Source organism: Physcomitrium patens, chromosome 1 (genome assembly GCF_059467195.1).
Source record: "Physcomitrium patens ecotype Gransden chromosome 1, ASM5946719v1, whole genome shotgun sequence".
Taxonomy (NCBI): Eukaryota; Viridiplantae; Streptophyta; class Bryopsida; order Funariales; family Funariaceae; genus Physcomitrium; species Physcomitrium patens.
Genome location: NC_143410.1, coordinates 5265290 through 5291787, shown reverse-complemented (window position 1 = coordinate 5291787; position 26498 = coordinate 5265290). Strand labels below are relative to the sequence as shown.

Genomic DNA, 26498 nt, shown 5'->3' with positions numbered 1-26498 from the left:
GACATGGTTGTGCACGACAGATCCAGAAAATAGATATCAGTTGCAAGGGAATGGCAAGTTCAATAGCCCTAGGAAGAACCAGCAACAAGGTGTGCATGAACTGATACAAAATCCAGAGAAGCCCATATTTTGAATTTAGCGGCCCTATGAGTTATTTTTGAAAAATAAAATGAAATGAACACTGGGGGATTCCTAGCAGCTAGGTATTTGAGTGTCTCACGTAGGCATCACTATAACTTACTGAAAATGGAAGTCGGACACGAATTAAGTAGTATCATCCACTTCAACCTGAGGACAGTTTGATTTTACCGGGATGGAACAAACATTATGCACGTATACCCTGCAGTAAAACAAGAAACTTTTCTTGACGCTGTACAACAACATGTACAAACACAAAAGCATTTTCCATACTGCGATTTCCGACTTCACTGGCTCCAACAACAGTATTCTACATTCATCATTCGACCTTTGATGTCTCCGATTCAGCGTCGGGTGTAGGTGTAGTTGGAACGTTCTCACTCTTGTCTGAGACAGGGATTTGCTTGACGGTACCCACTTTCTGATACTTGCTCATGAACTTGTACTCCCAATCGGTCAAAGCTTCAGCTTCATAAGGGCTCAAACCTTCAATGTCGCCAGTCAGATCCTTCTCCTCAAAAGACATTTTGGCCAGAGCCCTGCTGGCGTCTTTCCCAGCAAAGAGTGCGTATGGTCCGCCAGGTCCATAAAATGCCCTGTTACGATGTTCCAGGAGCGTTCCATAGTAAGTCTCAGAAGTTTATCCGTTACATGATAGGTCTCTCAAACGATAGACCTCGGAAGAGAGACGATTCTAGAGTCTACTCGAACAGACCCAGGCATGTAAAACCCAACAGTTTTATTGGATCCGTGCTCAAGTGGAGAGGAAAATTCCATGGCAAGCAGTTGATTGAGACTGCAAGTATCCCATTACAGATCTGCTCATGCGACAATCATCTATAAATTCAACCGAAAGTAACAATAGTATTCCAAAAGAAGGAAACACAGTGAGTGCAACCACTATAATGAGATAAACAAAAGCTCCTTTAAGGATGATGAACAATCAATACGTTAATCTTACAGAGTCCACACATGCAATTTGGGTGCAATTTTTCCTATGATGTTACAGTTCACGAAATAGATAAACAAAGAAAGAAGGTACGTCCCTTCAGAGTACCAAACACTTCCCAACTGAATGTAGCTTGTTCATGAATTGGGAATACACTCATTGTACTGTTACTAACAATGATACAAAAGCAACATCAAGTACTGTGAAAACAAAAGTAAATACCATCCTCGATAAAATCTCCTCTTGAAACTTTCCAATGCATTTACGAGGGAGGCATATTGCTTTTGCTGTTACAGCATTTGAGGTTCACAATCACTTCTCACATCCAATGAGTGCACACTAGTTGTAACCACCAGTAGCAAGCCACAATCACAACAATGAATCTTTGAAGAGAAGGATGTCCAACTAACAAAGCACAAAACAATGGATAAGAATGACAAAATAGATCCACCCCTTTCACCTCACATACCTTGACCGAGAAACATCATAAATCTGAGCTTTGATGGCCATCAACAAAGGCTTATTGGGATCAGTGCCATCGTAGGCTCGAAGTTCTTCTGCAGTAATCTCCCCGAGCTGTTGAGGAGGTGGCAGTGGCTCCATTGGAACGTGTTCAACAGGGGCTTGCGCAAAGAGAACCGATATTAGATAGTATATGCCAAACACCAGTGCAACGACTGTGAAGAAAGTGCTAGCTGACAAACCCGTATACTGTGGGATCGAGGACAACGTAGCATTCCAATAGCCGTAAACAAAATCCAGTCCTGCCATTCTTAGATCCTTTACAGGTGATAAGGCAGCTTGCAAGCTTCCAGAATTCCTGAAATGGTCAAGCACACTACATCAACACACAGACTCACGGGTGCTACTCCAATCCAGGAGTTCAAGAGAATAGGCAAAAGCAGTCCCCTCAAACATGCACGAAGCATAAAAGCGTTCAGTTCCAGAAACGAAAAACAGACAATCGGCGACAGACAATCGAAAACCAGCGTTTCAAGAGACGTCTCGATACATCTCTACGATCGGGTAATCGCAACTACCCCGACCCCAAACTACCTCCGGTTCCATACAGAAAACCTCTTTGCCACAAAAAAAGAATCCAAAATCACTACCTCCATAAACCCAAAACTAGAAATGCCAACATGCCCAAGCTTCGCCGTTCCAACTAGACCTACCCGAAAAATTCCTCGTCGAAACCACGGCGACTCCTAGACCACAGCCACTACCCTTCACCGACAACTACACCCGGACAACCAAAACCTACCTTACGTGCAACAGACGCTAACCAATACCCTTCACGCGCACATCCAGAGCAAGCAAAAAGATTTTCTACGGTGGCCGTACAGAAATGCTAACAAATGATATGCTAGGACGCAACGGGCTCGTCACAGCCACTGACCTTGCCGGGAGGATTGGTGGAGTGGAGTGGCGCAGCAGGCAGTGACCCGTCCGAGTAAGCAAGCTTGCAACATAACAACAGGACAAAGACGACCACAACTGCGTGAACACCGCAGAGGTCTTCTTTAACTACGGACCGCGAGGCGATGTCAGACGCTTGACGATGTTGTACAGCCGGGGTTGTGATTTTCTGCCAACTACGCTCTGATCCCTCCTTTTCTATCATCGGTTAGAGGCTGTCTGCATGTACCGAATTCGGCAGTTTCCACAATTTCTTTTCTCTCTCCCTCTCTCTCTTTTGATCTTTCCAATCTGTCATCTACTATCACTTTGTTCTGGAATATCCCACCTGCGCACGAAGCTGCGCTGCGGCGGACTAAAACATTTGGCACACTATTTCTCGTTTGGTTTTCTGACTTGTCGAAACAACCTTTTCACATCAGGAATCGAAAGAGCTGCTTCGGAACATGAAGTCTAGAACCCCATTTTCGAATCCGTCGTGGTGTACCACGAGGACGATTACTATTTCTCCCCTGTTTCGTGCTTTAGTGTTCCAGCGACACCGTACTTTGTCTGTTTTGGTTTTGAATGTGACGAGCTGGGTTGTTGGTGGCAAAACTCCCAAGTATTTCTGCATGATAGCCGCAATACATTTTTGAGGAATATCGTACACCCGCCTAATGCGAACCAATCGAAGAAGCAACGCGGTCACAAGATGGGTGCACATGATAGGAAAAAATTAGTATCTAATGTCCAAAGTACTGCGGTCAAATGCCCCACAAAGCCACAAAAGCATGACCCCCTACAAAAATAAAAATAAATAGAAAAAATCCACCTGCCATCGAAGGTTTCTCCGCGGTGGAGGCGACACCTCAGCCATTCTAGATACTTCTAGCCTTCGATGAATCCCCATTTTTCCAGTGGATTCGGTCATCCTTTCTCCTAGGTCGCAGGTGGAAGTGACAGCGAGCTCCGCCGCCCACAATCTTTGAAGATTGGGACTCTTACCTGTGAGTGATCTTGGTCTGGAATGGAGGTCCAGTTGGTGGGTGTCGAGCTCCGCGCGGGATCGCTATCGCTGGTCATTTTCCAGAAAATTGCTGCGGTCTAAGTTCATAAGCCCAAGGCTGCCGAAAGCGTCAAGGCGCTGAACGATTGCACACGCAGGTGCGTTCGGAGACGGTTCGGGGGTCATGGCAGATTTGGAGCTAATGGCTTGGTTTTTTGCGTTCGAATTGGACCTTATTGGCGTCTCGTAGTGGTGGTTGCGCAGCATGGGTTGCGTAAGGAGGGTTAGTGTCTGTTAATGTCTTTCGATTGTGGTTTGAATGGCGAATATCTGTGGAGGGATTCGTGTTTGGTAATTCTTTGATTTTTATCCTTTTGTATTTTTCACGTTTTTCGAGACGTTTAAGAGACCTTGAGGTGGGAGATTATATTTTGGTGGCGTGGGTTTAATTTGTGAGCTTGAACGAGGTTCGTGGGTTTGGTAATGTATTGCAGAGGAAGAGGACCCAGGTCCAGGCGTAAGAGAATGCGGCCTCTCTTCCGAATGACAGAATGCTGAAGAGTTTGGTGGTTTCATGTGGGAAATTGCTAGTACTATTGTGACATTCGGGGAAAAAATTGCGGAAAGTCACGATGCTGCGCCCAGCTTTCGAGCTCGAAGTATGGATCATGCCACTTCAACACGCAGTTCTTTTGATTGGAGTGACCATATGTATTTCAAAAAACGTTGAGTGTCGAGAGAAATATTTCGTGATTGCTCCAATCAGATTGATTAGTCATTTGTGTTAATGTCCGCTGTTCCTACCTATCACCAGGGTTTTATTACATTTTCCAAATACCTGACGTAATTCGTCTGTCTCCTTAGATAATCATTTATTTGAGGAGTAAATTGGATCAGCAGATGGAGAAAATTAGTAGGGTTCGAATCAGATGCTTATTTGTGTAGTTGGTAAGACTCTGTCACACACTCTCTCTCTCTCTCTCTCTCTCTCGTTTTTCCTTGTTTTTCCCTGTCTTACCCAAGGTTGAGACTGTATTGTGTGTCAGGAGTCAAAGAGAAATTCCCTGAAACATTTCGTACATAAAACTGCTTCTCTTGGAGTGATGATTTTCATGACTTAATCCAACATGAAGACATCTCCATACTTTCAACCGGCGCAGAGTCCGCATGGATCTACACTTACGCTAAAAAATACTTGCATATCCAGTGGCTGCTGATATCGCTAGAACGCAATCCACACCTTGAGCATCACCAGCAGTATTCAAGAGTTCTTCCCTGGCAAGTGTCGACATAGAGTACACGTGATGCAGGAATAAGTTGTGCTTGTAATTAAGTCTGGATTTTTTTTTTTTTTTTTTTTTTTTTTTTTGAAATTTCAACCTTTGTTTTACAGCTGTTCACATGATTGTGAGCCATGTGATACTATTGTTTGAATGTACGATCAAGTGTTGAGTTGAGAATCTTTGTTGATCCTGCGTTGTGATTGTACTGTGCTGTCTCCAGGGTCCTGCATCGATGTAGGTTGTGATAAATGGATCACCGACTGGTGAAGAGCACTTAAAGTTCGTTTTTTTTTTTTTTTTTTTTTTTTTTTAAGAACATATTCCCTCTCACTAATCTTAAAACGGTAAGATACGATATACTATCGATGTTTTTCATCTGAGTTTTTTGCGTCTTAGCTCTGCTTGCAGGCGCCCTGCTTTCATTGCTATTTTGTTATACTGTGTCCAATCAAGTGATGGCTGGCTTGTTACTTTTCTGAACATCAATTTTTTCTTCTGCAGGTATAACTGAACAATTGTCCGAAGGTTATTGAAGTAGGTCAATGAGAATACCAAGCGCATCCAGTGGGAGCGTCCCGGAATACAAGGAAGTTTATATAGCGTAAGAAGCTACTTGACCTTTGCAAACTGAGCGATGTTAGCGATTTTGCGAGTAAGTTAGTTGCCATACTGCTTCGTTGTCTATGTATTAATGTCTATATTTTTTTCTTTTTTTTCTTAGTGAGATTGGGATGTGTCTTTAGTTTTGACTCCGACTGTTATCAAATAGGTTTCTTCTGTCAAATCAGAGGCTCGATGTATAGTGGTATCGAATTGTGTTAAATCTTCAGAACTCGTTATGGGTCAAAGAGTGAAGCTGAAGACGAGGTAGCAAAGGTGGAGCTGGCTGATGATTTTGGGAGAGAGAATCATGCCTCAGCGTAATGCTGTGAAATTTCATGAAATCGAATCACGTATGACATTGCAGTTGGTGAAAGTTGAAGGAGGATTTATGATGGAGCTGTCATGTCTCTCGAGTATGTGATAAAGACGTCAGAGATTTTGGCTCTAGGGAGATCCAGAGAGCAACGGGAAGCACTTCGTAAATAACGGAGGGCAGAGCAGGAAGCCAATGTTAAGAGGAAGGATAAGAGCGGAACTTGAGGAATAAGAGAAAACCCTTAGAGGGAACGGACAAGGCGGAGGAAGACTATGACGCCTCAGCAGACAATGAAGCAGAAATGAGTCCTGATGGAGGTTCAATTGGGGCTCGTGGATTAAGGAATAATGACATGGAAGATGCTGATTGGTACAGGCAGAAAGTAGGGAAGGAACTTGAACGTAAGTGCAAAGATCTTTTTATGAATCTATTGACTTTGCGGCATGTTCCTTCAGTTTTTTATTTCCTTTACTTCTATGATGCTGGTATCCTGTGATTTCTGAAATGGTTTCAGGTATACTCATAGTTTCAGCAACATCCTTAAGAACTTTAGACTTCATTAGTTGCCGTTTCACGTACAAGAAAGATTGGCTGTATGCTGGTTCTCTGTCTTACAAGGGACGTACTTGGTAATTTCGGGTTCATGGAGTGTATTCGCCCCAGAATCATTCTGTGAAATGCTTTTACATCTTCTATATTTGCAGGCTACTTGGATGGTTAGATGCATAAGAAGTACAGTATTGAATTTTCCACGAGACGACAAAGTGGAAGAGATAGGGAGGAGAGAGCGCCCTGAAAGAAACCCTTGAAAGTAGCAACAAGAATAGACTTGATAGGAAACATGGCGGAAAACTTGGAAAATCTTTCAGTAGAAAATCAGCGACTTGCAAACAGATCGGGTAAAGGAGTGTGTAAGTTTATGGTCAAGTCTCCTTTGGGTAATTAAAAGGGTGAAATGCAAGATATATTTCATCCGTAGTTGAATTACAGGGCGTAGCGACGAGGACGAACGCCCCAGCAAGCACTGAAAACACTAATTAGTAAGTTACAAATTTACACTAAAATCCGGCTGCTATCCTTCGTAAAAACAATTTCTTCTATTTTAGGTGTTGAGCAATAGTAATACAAGTGGACTTCATCACATATGCTTGGATGGAAACGTACAGCTTCTTTTTACAACCGTGCAGTGCCATGGATAAGAACCTCAGTGACCTCAGTGAACTTTTCCCACGAGTGATGATTGTAGTGTTTTCTGGCTAAGCGGGTAATTCAGCATCTTTTTCCTCGATTTATTTACTGCTGCCCATTCTCCAATCCTCTGGAAATCCTTAAATTGGTAGCGAACTACCGTCAGCAAACTCAAGGCAGACCAACGAATCGATGAGAGGTAGTTTTTAAAGCTATACAGTTTGTTACTGCTTTGCATTGAAGTCCATTGGTTGATTGGTTACCCATGCTGTGGATCATCAGGTCAATGGCATTCAGATTAAAATAGCAGATCTCGGATTTCGATTACTAAACTAAGCTTCCGTTATTACAGCAAATGTAGCAATTGGCACCCACAAATGACCGAGTCCAGTCACCATGTTGGCTCTGCAGAGGATTTTAAAACCACTTAGAGTATGTTTAGAAAATGTTCGCCTTTTTGCAGTGAAACGGTGGAAGAGTTCCTTGTTTTCAGACTTATCCTCCCAGAAGAGAAAGTTTGACATTGATTGAAGAGAGACAATCTTCCACCTTCTCAAAAGCTTAACCGGAGTTTAATGACAAAGCCGATCTTACTAATACAGTCTACTTCCATGCCTAGCAATATGGGGGTTTAAAAAGTCACCTTTCGGAGCTCTAATCGCCAAACACCACCTTTCCTTCTTAATACCAAATGCTATCATCCGAACATCATGTCACACACCCACCCAGTAATTGTGAGCGTGAATTGAATTTTTTCTGTGACCAAATCATGTCTTCAACACCTTCGTTTTTCCCAAGTCTTTTCAGGAGGGATAATGTGAGCCATTACTGCTGAATAAAAAGCCTGCAGTGGAGCTTAATTCGAAGTAACCAAATGCATCATTAAGGGTCCATAAATAGTGAAGAAGCAGCATTGGCCAACTCAACGAATGGCTTTAGGTCAGTATGTAAGTTGCATGAGTTTCTATGTGCAACTAATATTGGATGAATGAACCCACAAAAATAGCATAAATTGAACCAATTATTTGAAGCTTCTATGACTGAAAATTTAAGGAGGTAATTCTCAGGAGGAAATAAAATAAAAAAGCGATTAAATTTTAGGGCTCTTTTGTGCTCTCAGTATTTTTAACTAAGAAAGCAAGCATGCAAGTAACTACATGCTCTTTTAAATTGAACTCTCAAAGTGCCATGAATGATTAAGCCACTCTTTCCATGTTATGATAAAGAAGACAAAAGTAAAGGTAAAAAAAAATAATTATAATAATTTTGATACATGAAAATCACATTTTTCGTGTTGGTCTAATAGTGGGTTGCGATAGGTGGAGGCACATTGCCCTTTGTGAAACAATCCCCGTTTTCAAGCACTAATTTTATCAACAATATAACATATGTATTTTATGATTTTTCTTTCTTTGAATTGTCTTCACTATATTTTTTAAAAGCACCATTTTTTTAAACTCCAATCCTAAGTTTGTTTTGTTTGTGAAAACATATATAAATATGTAACATTGAGGGCAAAAAAAAAAAAAAAAAAAAAAACTTTAACATAGTTTGTAGTGTGAGAAGCCTCTATTGGGCATCAACTTTTGCCTATCATAGCAAAGCGCACTTTGTGGGAACAACCCTTGATTCTACCCCCTTTATTTATAACGAAATAATCTCATATACAAAAATAATAAAAGCATATTGGAATTGCTATTTGAAATAAAAATTGCACTCAACCAACTATATACTAGAAGCTGATAAGGAAGCTAATAATGGACGCATAGCTGTGGAATATTGAATATAATATATACAGAGCCTGGGCCCCTGTTTCCGTTCAAACAAACTTGGGTCCCCTATTTCCGCTCACACCCAAAGGCCCTTCCCAATTTCTGTGTTATAATTTGGGATGAAAATAACCCAATTGTTATTATGCCAAAATGAATGAATGAATGAATAAATGTTGCCTCTATTTTTTATTCCTACCGGCAATTCTCTTATTTGTATCAATGTTCGGGGCATATCCATCGTTGATTCTTTTCACAATGCTTAAAATGTGCGTGTTGTCATTCATCCATATAATGAAATATGGATTGATTATATATAATTTTTGATGGGTGTCAAATGGGACTTCTCCGGATTGTCAGCTTAAAAATCAAAAGGTTATTTTGAAGTGGGGTTGATATTAGTGTTCCGTGTATATTCTGATAATTTCTACGACTATATATATATATATATATATGAAACAATGGAATAAAGCAGAATTTGCAATATACTCTTTTTATACATATTGATTTTTATTTCTATGATAATATCATGTGTGAAATGGGTGTTTTTTTTTGATAACTATAGCATTCATGGTTATTGTTGAGAAGGATGAAAAGTAAAAAACAATGATGGTATGTAATTTGACTTTACATTTGTACATCTAAACAAGGGTGCGAATACATGAATAATATACATATGCTCTCATCATCTCATGACATTGCATAATAAAAAATATAAATAAAAATAAAAAGTGCTTTCAATCATTGGGCAAATAATCATGCAAACTTTGCTACATAGAAACATGTTTAAGAACTCAGATTCTTTACGTTAATTTTGTTTAACATGAGGATGAATAGGTAAAAAAATTAAATCATATAACTTGACCTTGGGAACAACCATTAAAGTAAACCTTTGATAAATTATTGTGTGATTCTGAAATCAAGCACATTTTACAAAGGGAGTGATTTTGAAATAATCATAACCCATCCACAATTCAAGCAGAAGAAATACCAGTTAATTGAGTAAATAAAATACATGTTATTTAGAATACTTTAAATATCATATGATTAGGGTTGATGAAAATAAATACCGTCTTTGCAGCTATTTTAGTATTTTGGAGGTGGTACTTAAGGTATTTGATATTCTTTTTCATCAATGTAAATGATTGAAAAAAGTAGTGAATTTTGTTATTGAGAAGTTTGGTCTGGTTGGTGCTTACATGATAAGAAACGATATGTTGGAAGCTTTCTTTTTATATTTGTTAATATCAATAATGCCCAAATAATTTTGTGATGATGGGATTTAAGAATATTGAATAATGGTTTGCATATTTCCCAAATTCCAAATATTATCAATTTGACAATGTTCTTTGGAATGTTGCTAAGAAAAATGCATAATAAATATTTTGAAAAGCAATCATTTAGCTTTTTTGGGATAAAAATATCATTTGCTGAATTCTGAGATAAAGCCCTTCTGTTTTACTAACCAAAGTATTTAATAAGCTGGACTTAGTATGGAAGAATTTGAAAGTTTTGAAAATAAAGAAAAAAAATCCAATACCCAAGTATTAATAAAACCATAAAAAAAATTACAATCAAAAAATAAAATCGTATTCATTTATTAGATCTTATTTATACAATTTCTCTCTATGGAAAAAAAATAAAAAAAGAAAAAAGAAAGAGAGATAAGAAAACATAAATTGCATTACAGTTTTTTTGATTTATATTGTTTTGATGAATACATTAAACCTTTTTTCAAGAAATTGTAAGTTGGAAGCTTAAAGAAGTTATATATATATATATATATATATATACACACACACACACACACATCCATATACACACACTCATAATATAATGTTGGACAGCTTCATATGACAAAAATAGCTAAACAAATAAATAAACATATTCAAGCTAAATACCGCAGAAGAAGAACCGAATACTCAGCGGAAAGGGGCAAAACGGCGCGCCGATAACCGGGTGGCTTATGACCCAGCAAGCTCCGAGGCAACATCAACAAGTCAGGTTTATGCCCGGAACTCGAAATCCAGATATCAACCCAACAAGTGCATCAATCCACCTTGGAGGGCTGGAGGGACGGGGATGGAGAGGGACGGGTCCCCTGGTGTGAGAGCGAGAGAGTAGGGCCGAGTCCCGCCATATCATACGGAAGGCAAAAGGGGCGGGGGCGGGGTGAGAGAGAGAGGGAGAGATGGGGGCGGGGTGGGCGGGGGCGGGAGCAGAGCGGGAAGCCCGCCCAATTTGTCGCAAACTATGCAACTGCGCCTCTCTTCTCTCGTCTCGTCTTGTGGTGAGGAGGAGGAGGAAGGAGAAGCCATTCATCCCTTCTGTCTGTCTGTCTCTGCTCCATCCCACCTTCCCTTCGCTTTGCTTCGTTGTTTGTTTGTTGGTTTGTTTGCTGGATTTGCCTTTTTCTGTTGTCTATGGTGGATGCATGGTGCTGTTGTCGATATTCTCCTCCCTCTTTCCCCTTCCTTTCTCTGTTTGCGTGCGAGTGAGTGTGTGAGTGTGTGTGGGAGAGAGAGAGAGAGAGAGAGAGAGATTGAGATTGATAGTGTTTCCTCTTCGTTCTCTTCTCTCCGTCCTCTTTCCGTTGGTTGGTTTCATTCGTGTTGTTATGGGAGGCCGAATTTTATGGCGCTTTTCGCCTCAAGTGGTAGGAGCGTAGCAACGGAGTCGTCGTCAACGTCGTCAATGTGGAGGTGGAACATCCGCAACAACGTATTGTGTCGTCGTCGAGACTTCATCATGGAATAGATAGGGAGAGGGGGAGGGAGAAGGGGGACTAGTCCCTGCCTGCGATGGCAGAGTTATGATTTTGATTTTGGTTTTTATTTTTATTTTTTTATTGGCTTACCTGGAGTGTAATTGAGTTTTCATCCGATTGTTGGACGTCGTCGAAAAGAACAGAGGAGAAAGCAAGCATGGTGCTTGCGTGAAGGTGCTTTCATTGGGAGACGAGATGCGAGTCCGCTTTTGATCAATCCTCAGGTCGACTGCCTTCATTGGAGTGCCCTTGTGGTCGGATTGTTTCGGATGTGTGTTTTGTGGGTTTGAGAAAAGGAGGATTAGGAATGAGAAGTGAGTGATTGAGGAGAGGCGTTCTTGGGGCGGGTAAATGGGAGGGGAATTTCGGGGTTATGAGAGAGATTACGGTGTGTTTGGGGGATTGGTGATGTGAGTTTACCTAAGTGACACAAGACAAGACGAGATGATACGAGATGAGGCTTGTCGCGTTGATGATGACAATGATGCTGTTGGTGTGGGAGTAGGAGGCGGTGTGTTATGACCTGTGGAAGGAGATGAGAAGTTTGACTTCGCTGGGTAATGGTAGGGGGAGAGGTTCTGTCTGGGCGTCTCAGATTATCAACACTCGCAGCTCATCCGCATAGAACACGGTTTGAGTTTGAAGTTATCTCCATGCTCTCTCTGTGATGTCCACAGTCAATCGGTGGAATGGGTAGTTTTTCGAGTTCCATCTATTCGGATTGATTTAGTTCATGTTACACGCTCATATTAATCTGGGCTGAGGACTAGCGAGGACTCCCTACGTTTTTAATTTGCTGCCCTGCACCCTGCTGGCATGTGTTTATCAATCTGGTGTTCTTTGACGATTAGTATCATCCCATTTCCGCATGCTGCGCTGTAATAGGTGTCATACCTTAGGCTCCCCAAGTCAAGGCTACGACTGTTTTCACAATGCCGAATTTGATTATGGCGTTTTCCTCTCCCTTCCTACTATTGGCACTGGCGCAGTGTTGGTGAACGCAATTGAGGTTTTGGAGATCGCGTGGGTGTTGATGATCACCTCCGCATGGGATATTTTCTTGTAGTTTTGGTTCTAGGTCGACTATCCTGCATTTGATGCAACGTGTGTGAGGGAAGACGTATGGAAGATTTTAGGTCCGACACGCTGAATCTTGCGTCATATCCAGGGTTGGGGAGCAATGTAGCCATGCCCCATTCACAGGCGCCCGTATGGAAGGCCGTGCATTCAGTAAATCCCAAAGTTGAGCCCAACGAGGTCAACAGCCTCTTATATTCAAATGTAGGTGTTCGTGATGTTCTTCGCATGGTCACCAATGGTTTAGGGATATCTTGTACTGCAGTTTGATCCACTGTGAACGATAGCGATGTAAGTTCAATTCAAGTGCAGTGCACATATTGAGCCTAAGCTCTTCTTGGGCATTCTCTAGTATCTTGGTCTCATGAGAGTATCAGACCTATTTTGATCCAGGGACTTAAACCCCAGGGCAGCTTTTTGTTCCCAAATCAATTTTGCCCACGACCGTGTAGGTCGGGTGCTAGGGACTCTATGGAATCTTCAGGACTTCTTCGAGGTGTTATTATCGTTGTCTCCCGATTGTCAACCTAATATTTTATGCTCAATGTTGTCTCTGTGATAGATGAAGCGGAGGAATGAGTGTGAAGAACACCACGTCGAGATGAACGGCTGGAATGGATACACGAATTCAGATCTGAGCCCTGCTCCAACTCCCACAGGTCCCAGGGGTAGAGGCAGCCGTGCTAAGACAGTGAAGCAGACGAAGAATGGCCCGCAGACTCCAGGGCCTTCAGGCATTGGTAGGACACAACGCTGCAGAGCTGTCTTATTACCTTTGAACACTAGTAGTAGATTGAGATTGAGTACAGAGGTCTTCATGATAACCTCTGGGATTAGTTCAAAAATGATTTTTTCTTAGGTGGGGTTTTAGGGCAGACAAGGACATCCTTTCTCTGATGGTCTACACGGAGGACTTGTATGCGCGACCTTAGCTTTTATTTAGAATACCATCTGCAATTTTGAAGCCGATAAGGAAACAGTAGAAAGTTGCGCAATCCTGTAGCTTACGGCTTGTGTAGCCGTATTATGATACATCTCCACTTTTCTGAGAACCAACAACGAGTTCGGCACAGTCTAGGATAAACGTTTTAATGTATTGTAGAAAGTCTAGTAGATGATGCAAATTTCAGTTTCTCTGACCTTGTATTCAACAAAGTGGCCACCTCCTGGCCGAGCCACTTCTGACTGTAATGTGACCATTTGCAGGCTCTCCCACAAGCAGTGCACCGACTCCTACCAGCACCTGTCGCTACGACAGCTCTCTTGGTAACACCAATCTTGCCCTTTGAATCATAATAATTTTAGATGCAACTCGGTTCCCTGTGCTGTTCCCCGTCGTACATATATAGGCGAGAATAACGCATTTCAACGTGTAAGAATGTGAACTGTAGATTGCAAACCAATTCTATATCTGAACAGAGCGACATATTAACACCACGTGATTATTGCTCCTTGCTTTGCGTCGTTATCACCCAGGTCTCTTGACGAAGAAGTTCATTGACCTTATAAAGCAAGCAGATGATGGAGTATTGGATCTCAACAAGGCTGCAGATACTTTACATGTTAGTGTTTTACCTGATTCTTCCTTACTTTAGGACTGTCGTAGGGATTCCGTTCTGATGGTCATCAGACTACTGCCAATTTGTTGATCATGCATGATAGTTTATATATATATATATATATGAATGATCCGTGCCGTGTATGTTATGTAGCGCTGTTATCCTTTCATTTATTTCAAGTAAATAACTACCTCTTTTTAAGCTGTTCTCTGACATCAGACGATGTACAATCTTGGGTTTCACCAGGTACAAAAGAGGAGGATATATGATATTACCAATGTATTGGAGGGAATTGGGTTAATTGAGAAGAAGCTAAAGAATCGAATCAGATGGAAGTGAGTATATGTCTCATGGAACAACTGTACAAGCTAAACCTATTGGAGTTGCATACGAAATCAGCATCCAGGATTTAGTCGCAAATGAGTTATTAAGTTTACGCACTGCTAGTGAGAATACCGTGTGAGCAGTTTTCTTTGAATGTGGGTGCAGGGGTCTAGGAATGGTACGAAATGCCGAAGCTAAGGATGATGCAGCAGGGCTACTGGTACGTCCTGTTTGGTTCACCTATTTTTGTTGCGTCAATTCTGTTTTTCACCTTTGTACTACCTCTTCTGTTATTATCACTTTTGTAAAGTATCTCCTAATTTTACCATCACTACAAATTTAATATCATGTATTACACTAGAGCACTCTTCAGAAGTCGAGCTAGACACGGTAATCTTTTGGGTGCAGAGGCCAGGGTTATATTATTTATTCAATGGAATTTTATGAATGTCCGGTTGCCCTAGAGTGCTGAAAATCTGATGGCTGTACGGTAATTCTTATTTGAGCAAATAGTTACACCAATATCGACCTCGTTATGCTGGTTCAGGTCCAACAAGTCAAGGGTCAGTGCTGACCGATGCCTGCATGAACTATTTGAAATACTACTATGCATTGATTTTACCATCGAATCTTAATTGTCAGTGGTGGGGTCTTGATGCAGGCTGAGGTGGAGGACCTACGCATTAAAGAGAAGAAGCTCGATGAAAGCATTAGGTGAATATTGTTATTTATCAGGAAGTTTTACAAGTTCATATTTCACATATTCAACTAATATCCTTTTAATTTTGTTGTGGAACGTATTCTGACAGTTGCAATTCATATCTTGTGGTTTGCAGTGAAATGAGAGAGCGGTTGAGGAGCTTAAGCGAAGATGAACACAATAAGCAGTGAGAATTCTGCCTATGTTCTCTTGTGATGAATTCGGGGGTGGTTAAGGGTCATAGTTGCGTCTTCCTTTTCTAGTTGTGCAATTTGAGAACCTTGTCCATCAATCTAGACACGGACATATGGAGTCTGTTGAGACACGATATATGGATTTTTTTCGAGTTGGATATCTTGTGTTGAGGACTTATCTTTTCTGTGCAGATGGCTGTATGTTACTGAAGACGACATAAAAAATTTGCATTGCTTTCAGGTGAGCATAGAGTTTCTGGTTTGGTTCCATTTTCCGTTGACTGCATTGTGGCAACTTTGTGATTCTTCAAGAGCTTTTGTATTGTTGCTTCTCTCTGAAAGACTTGACATAACTTAAGACTAAGTACTTCGGTATTCTTGGTGTTTGCAGAATGAGACACTTATTGCTATCAAGGCCCCTCTTGGGACGACTTTGGAAGTTCCAGATCCAGATGAGGTATATCATCTGTGGGTTGGAATTTATGTCAATTGATGATGATGTTCTTAATACCCGCCTGAGCTTAATTGAATCGTCTGTCTATTCGGTCTCTACCACACGTGTCATCTTTCGTTTTTATATACGTCTCAGAAAACTATCTTCGCAGTCGATTATCATGAAGGTAGATTTTTCTGACTTTTTAGCATTATGCTCTGCAGGCAGTTGAGTACCCTCACAGACGCTTTCAGATTCTGCTTCGCAGCACTTTGGGACCCATTGATGTTTACCTTGTCAGGTTTGTGCGCTCCTTCGTGTACGTTAGAAAGTTGCATCTTTAAATAAAAAAATAATTAATTTTTGTCTAACGTTGCATGTGGGTGCTTGCTAACTGTTCCATAAATGCGATGGAAACATAAGGTTGAAAAACTTTTTTTGTTTGTGTTGTTGGTTCTGTTATCGAACACCTAGACATGATTTATTAGGCAGCTAATTCAACATGTTTGAATATATTTCTTCTTGCGTGAATTGTGTTGGATATCTCGGAGGTATTAAATACCTTTTTCTTAGATTGGGGGCACCGGAGATGATGATTGGTTCATGTTTCCGTTTCTTGTGCAGTCGTTTTGAAGGTCGTACAGAGGTTCCCATGGAGACTCTACCTGATTCCCAGGAGGCCGGTCCATCTTCATCTGTCGATGGCATGAGCCATCAAGAGAATATGGTTATGGTTCCTGAGGTAGGCTATGGCCTATCAGATTTGGTTCCTCCTGTTAGCCACGAGTCTGCATCTCAGGCCCCTGAGCCCACCGGTTCTCATCCTGACTTTGCGGGGGGGATCATGAGAATAGCGCCTGCAGAGGTCAATGTAAGTTTCTTATCATGTATATGGATGTTACATCTTCGACAGAGTGACACGAATTTCCTTCAACCAATATCTTCTAGAAGCTTGTTACCATCTTGATATTTGGTTGTGTTGTTGGGTGGTGTTCGGGTTGTCTTACAGACGGATACAGACTACTGGTTGCTATCGGACGCTGGTGTTGGCATCTCAGATATGTGGAGAAGTGATCGTATCCTTTTTAAGAAAAGTTTTAAAGTTTGGGCTGCTGGTCTAAATGCTCGTTGAAACTTGTCAGCTGTCTCTGTCCTAAATGTTTACCATACTCTTTCTTGTCCCTGTCTATTTTGACTAGCTGTCATGACCTTCTCCTTGTTGTGTGCTATTTAATGTCATACCTTGACCTCTTGTAACTACAGCTTCCAACGCAATGTGGGATGAAGTAGTCAGACTCAATCCAGAGTTTGGAAGCGAGAACATTGGATCACCACGACCTCATACTCCGCCATCCAACAACGCCCTGGAGGTAGACCCGGTTAGTTGAGTACGGATGCCTTTTTCATCTACTAGGCCTAGCCTGATACAATATCCAATTACAGGTCTTAAAAAAACCGCGTGGGTGGCAGTGACCTTAATTGTCGGTTTCCGTAATCCGCAAAGGTTTGACGGTTATCTTGCTTGAATATTGTGTCCTTCAACCTGTACACTAAGGGGAGGTCCCACACTCGCCGCACTTGTGTTAAAATCTTCATAGCTGGGATATGTGCCAAGTCTGGTGCTTATGCATGTTGGTGTCAGCTCTTAAAGCTGAGAAAACAGTTTTCCAACTGCTCAAGCTGCTGTGACCGTGACACCAGAGATGTTGGTTCGGGCCATCTTTCATAGAGTTCGAGTAAGTAAATGGTCCCGTTAGAATGAACAGACTAGCACGTAGCATGCATTCTCTTCGGTTTAAGCTAAAAGAGCTTATTCTGTGTAAGGTGCCTTACAAGCTGCAGGGTTCCTGCATGAGGAAATAGCCAACCGCTTCCTGATTCTTTGAGAATGTTCTTGGTGGTTTAGCACTAAGATTTATGGCAAGTGAATGTAAAGTTGTGAAATTTCTTTCTGCGAACAGATGTGGAGAGGATAGAGTGCCTTTGTGATGCGAAAAGCAAAAATATCAGCGTAAGCAGGGTGCTACTCTGTGCCTTTCCGTCCAAACCATGTCATCTTCATGTCAATGGAGAGGTTGTAATAAATGTTGATGTAAAACTTTCTTGAAAGACGTGTTCATGAAAAAATGCTCTTCTGTCAAGTTATCAATAGATGTGTGCGCCTTGACTGGAACGAGGTACTTCGAGGCAAAATCAATAGAAAGATCAGATTGAAGTGGGATTCTTTAAATGTGTTAATCACGTGGTTACCAATTCTCTCACGGTGAACACTGGTTCGGTTCTATGCGTTTCCTGCGAAATGCTGTGAATCCTCGATGTCTTCATCCTTGAAAATTTTGGTTGACCTGAAATGAAAAGGCCGAAATTTTTCTGCATCTCGCGTACAAAATTGTTCTATCGAAATTCCATCTCTTCCATGTCCAGCTTTACTTCGATCTGTTCATTTCTTAAGAGGTGAATGTACCTGTGAATTTCAGTCTCTGTAATGGACGTTGCGGGATCCTCGTAATTGGGAACAATTTGATACCGTCCCAGAATGTGAGATTTAGAGCCACCATGAGCTTGGGACTGCAGAATCACATCAGCTGGATGAGACTACTGTCTCACATCAGTATCTCTTGTTTCATCAACGTGGTGTCGTTTCATTCGAAACGTGCAATCCCATCACACCTGTCGTCTGTCGTCTATGTACCCATATCTTCTACTAGGAACGTGAAAGCCGTAAATGCTGAGGAGAATAGGTTCCTAACTTCGCAATTTGTAACTGATCATCAAACGACATTGGCCTCAACGAACGGAGACATCATTGTTTAGTTTCAAGGGAATTCAGCCTCGAGACTTAGAATTCAACGGTGAAACTGAAAAGAGTGTATGAGGCATTCCAGGAGCATAATAGCGAGAAATACGAGCAAGAGAGCCATCATCAGCAGCAAAAGCAACGCAGGGGCGCATCTTCGCTGATCCCTTTCTCTTGCAGGAGAGTCACTTGACAAAGACAGCCATTGCTTACAATGTTCTTCATCTTCCTCAACTCTTAAGGCAGTCGGTAAGAGCAGCGGGGTTCCTTGTAATCGCTTCATTAATTAAGGTCTGCATAACAGGATTGCAAAATATTAGCATTGGGGAGTCAGCAAGCATGCAAAACAAATGGCACTCTCAAGGGCTTAGAAGGTCGTGTTTCAAATTTTTGGGAGTGTAGGAGATAATATGTGGAATGGACATTTTCAGAACCTTGGGCAGGAAATAAAAGGTTTAGCACCAAAAATCTGTCAAGTAAGTTCTAAATCATCGAAGATATTATAACTCAAACAATTTAATGGACCGATTTTAATCTGAAGTTGGTGAACTCGATAGGCTTGCTTCAACTGCGGTGGCAAAAAGGAACTAAGCATTCGTTCAAGGAAAGACATAAAGACGAAGAGTCAATAATAATAGACAAGCTTTCAATTACGGTAACAAGAGAAGATGCAACAAAACAGATCAGCAGGCAAACAAACGAACTCCGCCTCAATCCCAACAAAGAAACCTGTGTTATGTGACCTTTCCAATCTTTTCGAAGATCGCTTTCTAGGACCCCACAAATTTCTGATTCGCTCACCATCAACACACGGAATCGAGAAGCACCCAGGGAAATTCAGAATTTAAGCTGTGCAACTCACAATGTGTCAATAGCACCACAGCGCCTCGGATATCAGCACCCCTACCTTCTTCCTCAACCAGATTTGCACGGCAGGGTTTGAGGCACACAAACGCCCTCGTACCACCGTAGCTAGAAGGTAACCTTATTATATACGGGTATCTGATGTATAAATACTCTGTGCTTGTGATAATAAAATAAGTTGATTCAAGTAATTTAGTATCAAAGCAATTCTCTTAATTAGGAAGTTGTAGCCAGAAGGCAAGCACTACTTCGTTACTAGTGAAAGGTAGCCACATACAAGCAAAAGATAGATAGCATGTTGTTGTATAATGTGAAATCTTACTTGAGAATACATTGGGCACCTAGCTATGGAAGGTAAATAGAAAATGCAACAATAAGATCCTACCAAGTCTAATAGAATCTTAATTAAATTCTAAGTCATCCTTAACAACTATAATCAAATTGTAATCAATCAAAAAGAAATTGAAAAGAAATTACAAAAGAAACACAAAGAAGTCATAAATTAATTTCAAAGAAAAATAATAAAGAAATCTTAAAGAAGTGTAAAAATAAAATATTTAAAGAAATAAAAATAACCTTAAATAAATACTAAAAATAAAATCACTTAAAAAACAAAATCCTAAATAATACTAAAAATAAAACTTTAAGTAAATCCTAATTAAATCTTGATGTAGCCCTAAATAAACTCTAATGAAATTTTAATAATCTTAAACAAATCTTAACAAAATCTTAAGTAAATCTTAAACAAATCTCAAATCAAACTCTAATAAAACTCTAATGAAATCCTAATCCAATTCTAAACTATATTTTAATCAAATCCTAAACTCTAAACCAAATTCTAATGAAATCTTAATAAAATCCTAGACTAAACCCTAATGAAATTCTAATGAAATCCTAAATCTTAAACCAAATTCTTAAAAATCCAAAAAAAATCCTAAATAAATCTTAATTATTTATTAAAGTTTTAAAATCTCAATAAATATTAATCAAATCATTGATCTTGATTAAAATTTTACTTATATTTCAATCTACAAGCAATTAACAAGTAAACAAAATTTGAAGAGTATCAAACCCACCAATTGAAAGAAAAGCTCCCAAAATCTCTTAGACGTTGGCTGCCTTCCTTCTCCAACTTAGATATTGATCTTCTAACAATGATTTTTCTTTACTAAACTATTAAATTGCTTCAAAAATTGGCTAGTGTGTAAATATCTAAGTCTAAATTGCTTTCACTAATTTTTGCTTCAATCGAATTGGCGGATGTTGTTAGATTGCAAAAACCCTCATTGATCCTAAATTTCAATTATTCAAGACCATAATCCACAAAAACTCTCATAACTATCAATTTAATTGTATAATTAACATCAAATTTTTCAAACATATTTAAGAAAAATATAATAATAGATGTACTAAATTTCATCTATAAATACATTACAACACTCATAAAATCTTCAAATTTGTAAACTTCTTATTTTTCAAAATCCAAATCCACTAAATACATCTCTCATTTTGAAAAGCCTTCAAAACCTCAATATATTTTCAAATCACATGAAATCAACTCTCAAAATTCCCCTCACTAGTTTTCTCTCAAATTCCACACTTTGATGAACCAAAGAACTTTAGAATCACGATAAGTACGCAATTATGTGCCTCACAATTTGATTTTGACCTTGGTTCACAACTAGTCCTCTTTGAAAATCAATTCTTCATATTTTGAGATAATTTTTTGCTAAATCCTATACTTAATTCTCTTCTAAAAATGTCTATATCAATTATTTATTTTATTTACTTTGATTTGATTCACTTATACTCCTAAAAAGAAAGTAGAAGGTTCTTTTTCAAAAAAACAACATTACCATTTATTAATTTTTACAACCTCCTTATCTATTATCTATATTTCTAAGATAATTTGTTAAATCATATTTTTGTTTAAATTCATCTATAATATAATCTTTTCTTTCTTCTTTCACCATATAGTTGCATTATCACATGACAATGTATTCTCTCTTGCAAAAGTAATACATGATGTTTGATAAAGTCTTGAATTGTGAGATGGATGAAACAAACAAATTGATAAATCAACAAAACTACAATGTTTGGAGCTTGAAGATTTTGAAGTAAAAGAATCTTTGTAAACTAGTTGAGTCAAAAAGCCTCCCAAGTCAATATTCTACAATTGTAACAAGAATGATATACACTAAGATTGAATTAAGAGAGTTAAAACAAAGGGCATAGATTAACCATATCATGTCACCAAGAAACAATCTTATTGGAATAGTATGACAACACAACAATCTTCCCAACTCATGGAATATATTATAGTTGGGGACCAACAACAAATACTACTATTAAACAAGGAAGGTGGAGACATAAATGCATACTTCATTGATGCAATGAACATGCTCAACCAACTTAGTGGAGCTATGGAATGGTGATCCAAGGGATCATACATCTCTTAGATCCAACTTTAGAGGACGTTATGGACAAGTTGCTAGCAGAATCACATTGCATGGTGATTAGTAAGCAGAAAGAGGCGCTTGAGGTTCATCTACAACGTCACTTTTCTGGGTAGAGAGGGAACTAACACTTCAGAGGAGGACATTGAAGGGGACGCAACCCTAAATGACATCCTCAACAGTACCGAGACTCGTCTACATCCACCTTCAATACACTACAACATCGTCAACCAAATCGCATCCGCCGCCCAAGAGTTTAGCAAACTCACTTCCGAGGAAACAGAGTAATCTACTGCTACAATTGGAGGACCCAGACACTTAGCTCGAGAGTGTCGACAATACCCAAGAGCTGCATACTACGTCGAAGGCGATCTTCAGTCTCACTATACCAACGCATTGACTAAAGCAAACCTGCTGGACTATCACAATCGACATCGGTACATGGATTCGGGAGCAAGCAACCACTTCACATGTGAAAGAAGAAATATACATTCGATGGATATTTCTCCTTCAAAAAAGAGTGTAACAACGGCCGATGGAAAGTCTCATCGGGTTGATGCAATAGGCTCTTCGAGTGTTTCAACTAGTTTTGGTTCAATAAACTTAAGTAACATTTTATATGTCCCGGCTTTACATCGAAACCTCATATCTGTCGACGCTCTAAACAGACACCGGACATACAAGAAATGTTTAGTATTTGATAATGGATCAAACAAAACAGTCATTGCAGTAGGAAATTGGGATTCTTCAAATAGACTTTACATATTTTGCAACAAGCAGATGGAAGCACTAATCAATACTGTAACAGTAGAAGCAAACATAAAATTGTAGCACAAACAGTACGGCCACTTGCATAATGCGGGTCTCTTTTACTTATCGTCAACAAAGCGGGTGAGCGGCTTACCTATTTTCCACAACATGCACAAGGTTTGCGAGGACTGCCTAGCCGGACGATAGCACCGAGAACGAATTCCGAAATCATACATAAACAGATCTTCCCAAGTACTTGATCTTATCCATTTCGACTTAGTTGGTCCAATTTGAACTCCTTTGTTGAGAGGATCACGATACTATATTGCGTTTACAGATGATTATTTCAGAAAAACTTGGCTGTATTTCATGAGATGCAAATCAAAAACATGCGAAAATTTCTTATGATTCAAGGCAAGGGTAGAAAACGAAACTGGAAGGAAAATACTGTGCCTACGAACGGAAAGGGGCGGAGAATACATGTCGTCAGAATTCAGTACATACCTCAATAAAAACGGAATTAGGCGGCAGCTCACCAATAGAACGGTGTGAGTGAAAGAAAAATCCGCACTATTATTGAACGTGCCAGATCCATAGCTGCCACCTGTAAGTGTCCCAAATTTCTATGGACAGAATTAGTGAACACCGCAAACATGCTCATAAACTTGAGCCCAACACGTGCCAACAACGACATGATTCTAGAAGAAAAGTTTTCAAGGACAAAACCACGTGTTGACAACCTACGGATCTTCGGCTCAGTGGCTTACCTCCACATACCGAAAAAGAACAAGACAAAGCTAGATAGCAAAGCCCTTAGATGTTTCTTTGTCGGGTATGAGGACAAAAGCCGAGGGTATCGATTGTTTGATCCCATTTGCAAAACACTGCACTTAAGCCTTGATTTCGTTTTCGATGAGACCTTGGTAGGATATCACCACCTTCATGTTGAACAACCAAAATCTGATGAAATAGTCTCATTTCCAAAAACTAGCACATTAAAATCTGATAATCAGTACGTTACCATTGTTGAAAATCAAGAAAAAACCATAGATGTCGAACTGCAACCTGAACTCGACCATCTACCTGAAAACCTACATCCTTCAAACTCGACAGAACAAACTAGTCTGATAGGAGATCTACTTTGCTCTTCATCGACAGCTCACCATGAACCTGCTGAGCAAAGAAGGTATCCGATTAGGAATTGCAAACCAAATCCACGTTACTTCATCTAGATGTTAAAACAACTTTTCTGAATGGAAATTTGATTGAAGAAGTGTACATGACAATACCACCGGGATTCAAAGAGAAAAGCAGTGAAAGGAAAGTATGTAAATTGCAAAAGGCGCTTTATGGTTTACGTCAAGCTCCAAGAGCCTAGTATGGGAGAATTGACACATACCTTACAAGCCAAGAATTCAAATGAAGCCAAGAGGATCTCAACATGTATCTTTCAATCAAGGAAGGAAAATACATCATCATTCTACTCTATGTCGATGACATAATAGTCATAGGAGATGATAAACACAATATATAGTGACTTAAAACAACGTTGATGACAGAATTCGATATGACAAATATCGAGGATGCTTGCATTTATCTTAGGGTGAAACTGCACTATGACAAACATGGAATCTATCTCCATCAACGTAGATACATTGAAAAACTATTAGACAAGTTCAACCTCATATAATGCAAGCCCTTACCTATTCCAATGAACCCTAAAAAAAAACTGCAGAAAGAGACTAACACTCCTGCTGTTGATCCCAAATCCTACCAAAGTCTCATAGGAGGGCTCCTATGTTTCACCACAATTAGATGGGATATACAATACACAATTGGCTGTCTATCAAGATATATGCAAAATTCCCAAATCGCACACATGGTTGCAGCTAAGAACGTTCTACGGTACTTGAAAAGATCGCAGGACCTCGGAATTTTCTATCTAGCAAACAACAATGAAGGATTGCTTACTTACGCGGATGCGGACTGGGCTGGTAATACGGACTCCAGCAAGTCAACATCTGGAAGTTTGTAAAAACTGGGAACTGCTCCAATCACGTGGTCTAGCAAATTACAACCCACACTAGCACTGTCATCTACCTCTTTCCAAAGTACAGAGTACAGAGTACAGAGTTCTTCCCAAAGCAGCCAAAAACATCACGTACTCCTGCCGGCTGTTGCATGAATTACAAATACAAGATACTGAATCTACACCACTTCTCTGCGATAACATCAACATCATCAAACTAGTTCGAAACCCTGTAATGCATAACCGCACAAAGCATATCAACCTCGACCATCACTTCATCCGAGAGAAACACCAAGACATCAGCATACATATAAATTATATACCAACTCAGGAGCAGCAAGCAAATATCTTTACGAAACCCTTGGGATCTAAATTTTTCATTAAAAACATGGGAGTATCGTTAAAAGCATATCATTAAGATACACACTCCATCAAAGCGTGAACAAACCCTCGAGCCACTACTCGATTCAGCTTCACAATTCGAGGCAAATCATAGAGGATTAAAAAAAAAAAAAAAAAAAAAAACTACTGCGACCCTAACTCTTCATGAAGTCCTCTGCCTCATGTCTTGTTCTGAAACATCTAAACTCACAATTTCTATATCCATTAATCTGTAGTTGACATCCCCCCCCCCCCCCCCCCCCGCCAAGATGAATACACCCTAGTTGAAACTCCTACGTACCGCATAGTACCTTCGAATCTTGTGAACCAGTTGATCATTCAAACCCTAAGGTGAGCGGCTCCAAAAACCTTCAAACCCCAGCATGTTGTTCCTCAACTGCTCCCCACTTGCCTCATGCAGAGAGTTGGGTACCTTTGCCTCAGACCCCCTAAAAATATTTATGCGACGAAGAAACTCCAATAATCACAATGACACTGCACCAATCACACAATTGTATAACTACCGAATGGCTACAACAAGCAACCACAACGCGAGAAGAACAACCTGAAACTACATACAAACAATTAAGCTTAAAAATGTCCTATTACAAATTTTTGGAAATCAAAATCAAATATAGAACTTACGTACCACAGTCAGATCGTCCATTAAAAATCATAATCTCTCAAAAACATCCGTAGTAGCAACTCTGTATCGAAGTATCGTTAAAAGAGGTTGTGTGAATTGAAAGAGGGTGTTGGTAAAGCAATCTAACACACCCTCTTGATCAATGTCACGTAAACCCTACTATATATGGGTATCAGATGTATAAATATTTTGTTCTTGTGATAATAAAATAAGTTGATCCAAGTAGCAAGGAATCCATGACACTTGAATCAAAATTAAATTCGAGACTTCACCTATACCTCGATTGAAGAGAAGCGTATTGGGACGCTCCTTGCCAGAAGACTTTTAGAGGACTGTCGCAAATCTATCCAAGAGTACTATAGTCTCTGGAATCAAATGTACTGAAATTATTTGCTGCCAATTTTCTACAAGGCTTTGAAATGTATGGTGTGAAAGGAAACCATTACAAAAATTGATCCTTGCAAGTCATTTATAAACAAGGCAAAGAATATCGCTACATGAAATGTTCATGAAAAGCAAATGAACCTGTAAAGCAAGTCATTGATCATATAACAATAATGTAAAAGCAACCAGACTTGCCACAATATTTTTTTGCCAAAGTGTAAACTTGATATAGCATGGATGAAAGCACATTTGTACATCATCTAATCATTGGAAACAAAGTTCAAACAATTGCCTCAAAATAACTGGTTCTTAAGTCAGTTCAATAAATGGAACAGGGGGAGAGCACGATGACGCTCCCGAGCACCTTGTCTTGTAGAGAAGGTAGACTTCGAGAGAAACTGCACCGCATGAATTGCTGCTCCTAAGTGAATTGTTGTTCAATCACAAGTGAAGTGAGGGAGTAAATATTATCCAATCTAATCTT

At 39.9% G+C, this 26498-nt stretch overlaps 2 protein-coding genes and 3 long non-coding RNA genes across 31 annotated transcripts; 2 read left to right on the top strand and 3 right to left on the bottom strand.

The window, feature by feature from the left end:
• Window positions 1–125: 125 nt before the first annotated feature.
• LOC112283751 (membrane steroid-binding protein 1) lies at window positions 126–2664 on the bottom strand. Of its 4 annotated transcripts, none has more exons than XM_024522857.3 (3): window positions 2487–2664; window positions 1557–1907; window positions 126–734 (listed from the first exon to the last, which is right to left on the bottom strand). In XM_024522857.3, the coding sequence occupies exons 2-3, from the start codon at window positions 1856–1858 to the stop codon at window positions 458–460; spliced, it is 579 nt and encodes a 192-aa protein (XP_024378625.1). In that variant the 5' UTR covers window positions 1859–1907; window positions 2487–2664; the 3' UTR covers window positions 126–457. The 4 variants fall into 4 exon arrangements, with proteins under 4 accessions (XP_024378625.1, XP_024378641.1, XP_024378634.1 ...); XM_024522873.3 differs by having other exon boundaries at window positions 2352–2573; XM_024522866.3 differs by lacking the exon at window positions 2487–2664 and adding an exon at window positions 2263–2386.
• Window positions 2665–3435: 771 nt separating this feature from the next.
• LOC149989834 (uncharacterized) lies at window positions 3436–6839 on the top strand. Of its 6 annotated transcripts, XR_016501789.1 has the most exons (8): window positions 3436–3652; window positions 3989–4153; window positions 4359–4442; window positions 4541–4772; window positions 4998–5121; window positions 5279–5378; window positions 5745–6097; window positions 6401–6839. It is a non-coding gene; the product is annotated as an uncharacterized LOC149989834 (long non-coding RNA). The 6 variants fall into 6 exon arrangements; XR_016501793.1 differs by lacking the exon at window positions 6401–6839 and having other exon boundaries at window positions 4702–4772; window positions 5745–6389; XR_016501790.1 differs by lacking the exon at window positions 6401–6839 and having other exon boundaries at window positions 4998–5056; window positions 5745–6389.
• A 3962-nt stretch (window positions 6840–10801) lies between these two features.
• On the top strand, window positions 10802–17596 carry LOC112287992 (transcription factor E2FA). Of its 5 annotated transcripts, none has more exons than XM_024531747.3 (14): window positions 10802–10986; window positions 13060–13237; window positions 13704–13763; window positions 13974–14059; window positions 14303–14391; window positions 14546–14600; window positions 15042–15094; window positions 15217–15267; window positions 15467–15515; window positions 15666–15731; window positions 15932–16008; window positions 16332–16578; window positions 16717–16783; window positions 16971–17596. In XM_024531747.3, the coding sequence occupies exons 2-14, from the start codon at window positions 13060–13062 to the stop codon at window positions 17093–17095; spliced, it is 1203 nt and encodes a 400-aa protein (XP_024387515.1). In that variant the 5' UTR covers window positions 10802–10986; the 3' UTR covers window positions 17096–17596. The 5 variants fall into 5 exon arrangements, with proteins under 5 accessions (XP_024387515.1, XP_024387489.1, XP_024387507.1 ...); XM_024531721.3 differs by having other exon boundaries at window positions 10823–10943; XM_024531739.3 differs by having other exon boundaries at window positions 10877–11644.
• A 186-nt stretch (window positions 17597–17782) lies between these two features.
• LOC149989833 (uncharacterized) lies at window positions 17783–19477 on the bottom strand. Its single transcript, XR_016501786.1, has 2 exons — window positions 19248–19477; window positions 17783–18797 (listed from the first exon to the last, which is right to left on the bottom strand). It is a non-coding gene; the product is annotated as an uncharacterized LOC149989833 (long non-coding RNA).
• A 2253-nt stretch (window positions 19478–21730) lies between these two features.
• On the bottom strand, window positions 21731–26259 carry LOC112290705 (uncharacterized). 15 transcript variants are annotated; one of them, XR_002972251.3, is made up of 7 exons: window positions 25634–25891; window positions 25296–25479; window positions 23658–24637; window positions 23342–23512; window positions 23079–23178; window positions 22729–22894; window positions 21731–22484 (listed from the first exon to the last, which is right to left on the bottom strand). It is a non-coding gene; the product is annotated as an uncharacterized LOC112290705 (long non-coding RNA). The 15 variants fall into 15 exon arrangements; XR_016501706.1 differs by adding an exon at window positions 25903–26259 and having other exon boundaries at window positions 21731–22894; window positions 23342–24637; window positions 25286–25479; window positions 25634–25691; XR_016501655.1 differs by adding an exon at window positions 25909–26259 and having other exon boundaries at window positions 21731–22894; window positions 23342–24637; window positions 25286–25479; window positions 25634–25691.
• Between the last annotated feature and the right edge of the window lie 239 nt (window positions 26260–26498).

Excerpts from the sequence above, each read along its gene's own strand:
- LOC112283751 (XM_024522848.3), bottom strand. The coding sequence starts at position 2,231 with ATGTTGGCATTTCTAGTTTTGGGTTTATGGAG. Across the intron at positions 1,908-2,199 it reads CTAGTTTTGGGTTTATGGAG|GAATTCTGGAAGCTTGCAAG; the intron begins GTAGTGATTTTG and ends TGACCATTTCAG. Across the intron at positions 735-1,556 it reads TATGATGTTTCTCGGTCAAG|GGCATTTTATGGACCTGGCG; the intron begins GTATGTGAGGTG and ends ACATCGTAACAG.
- LOC112287992 (XM_024531712.3), top strand. The coding sequence starts at position 12,543 with ATGGAAGATTTTAGGTCCGACACGCTGAATCTTGCGTCATATCCAGGG. Across the intron at positions 14,060-14,302 it reads AGGCTGCAGATACTTTACAT|GTACAAAAGAGGAGGATATA; the intron begins GTTAGTGTTTTA and ends GGGTTTCACCAG. Across the intron at positions 15,095-15,216 it reads AAGCTCGATGAAAGCATTAG|TGAAATGAGAGAGCGGTTGA; the intron begins GTGAATATTGTT and ends TGTGGTTTGCAG.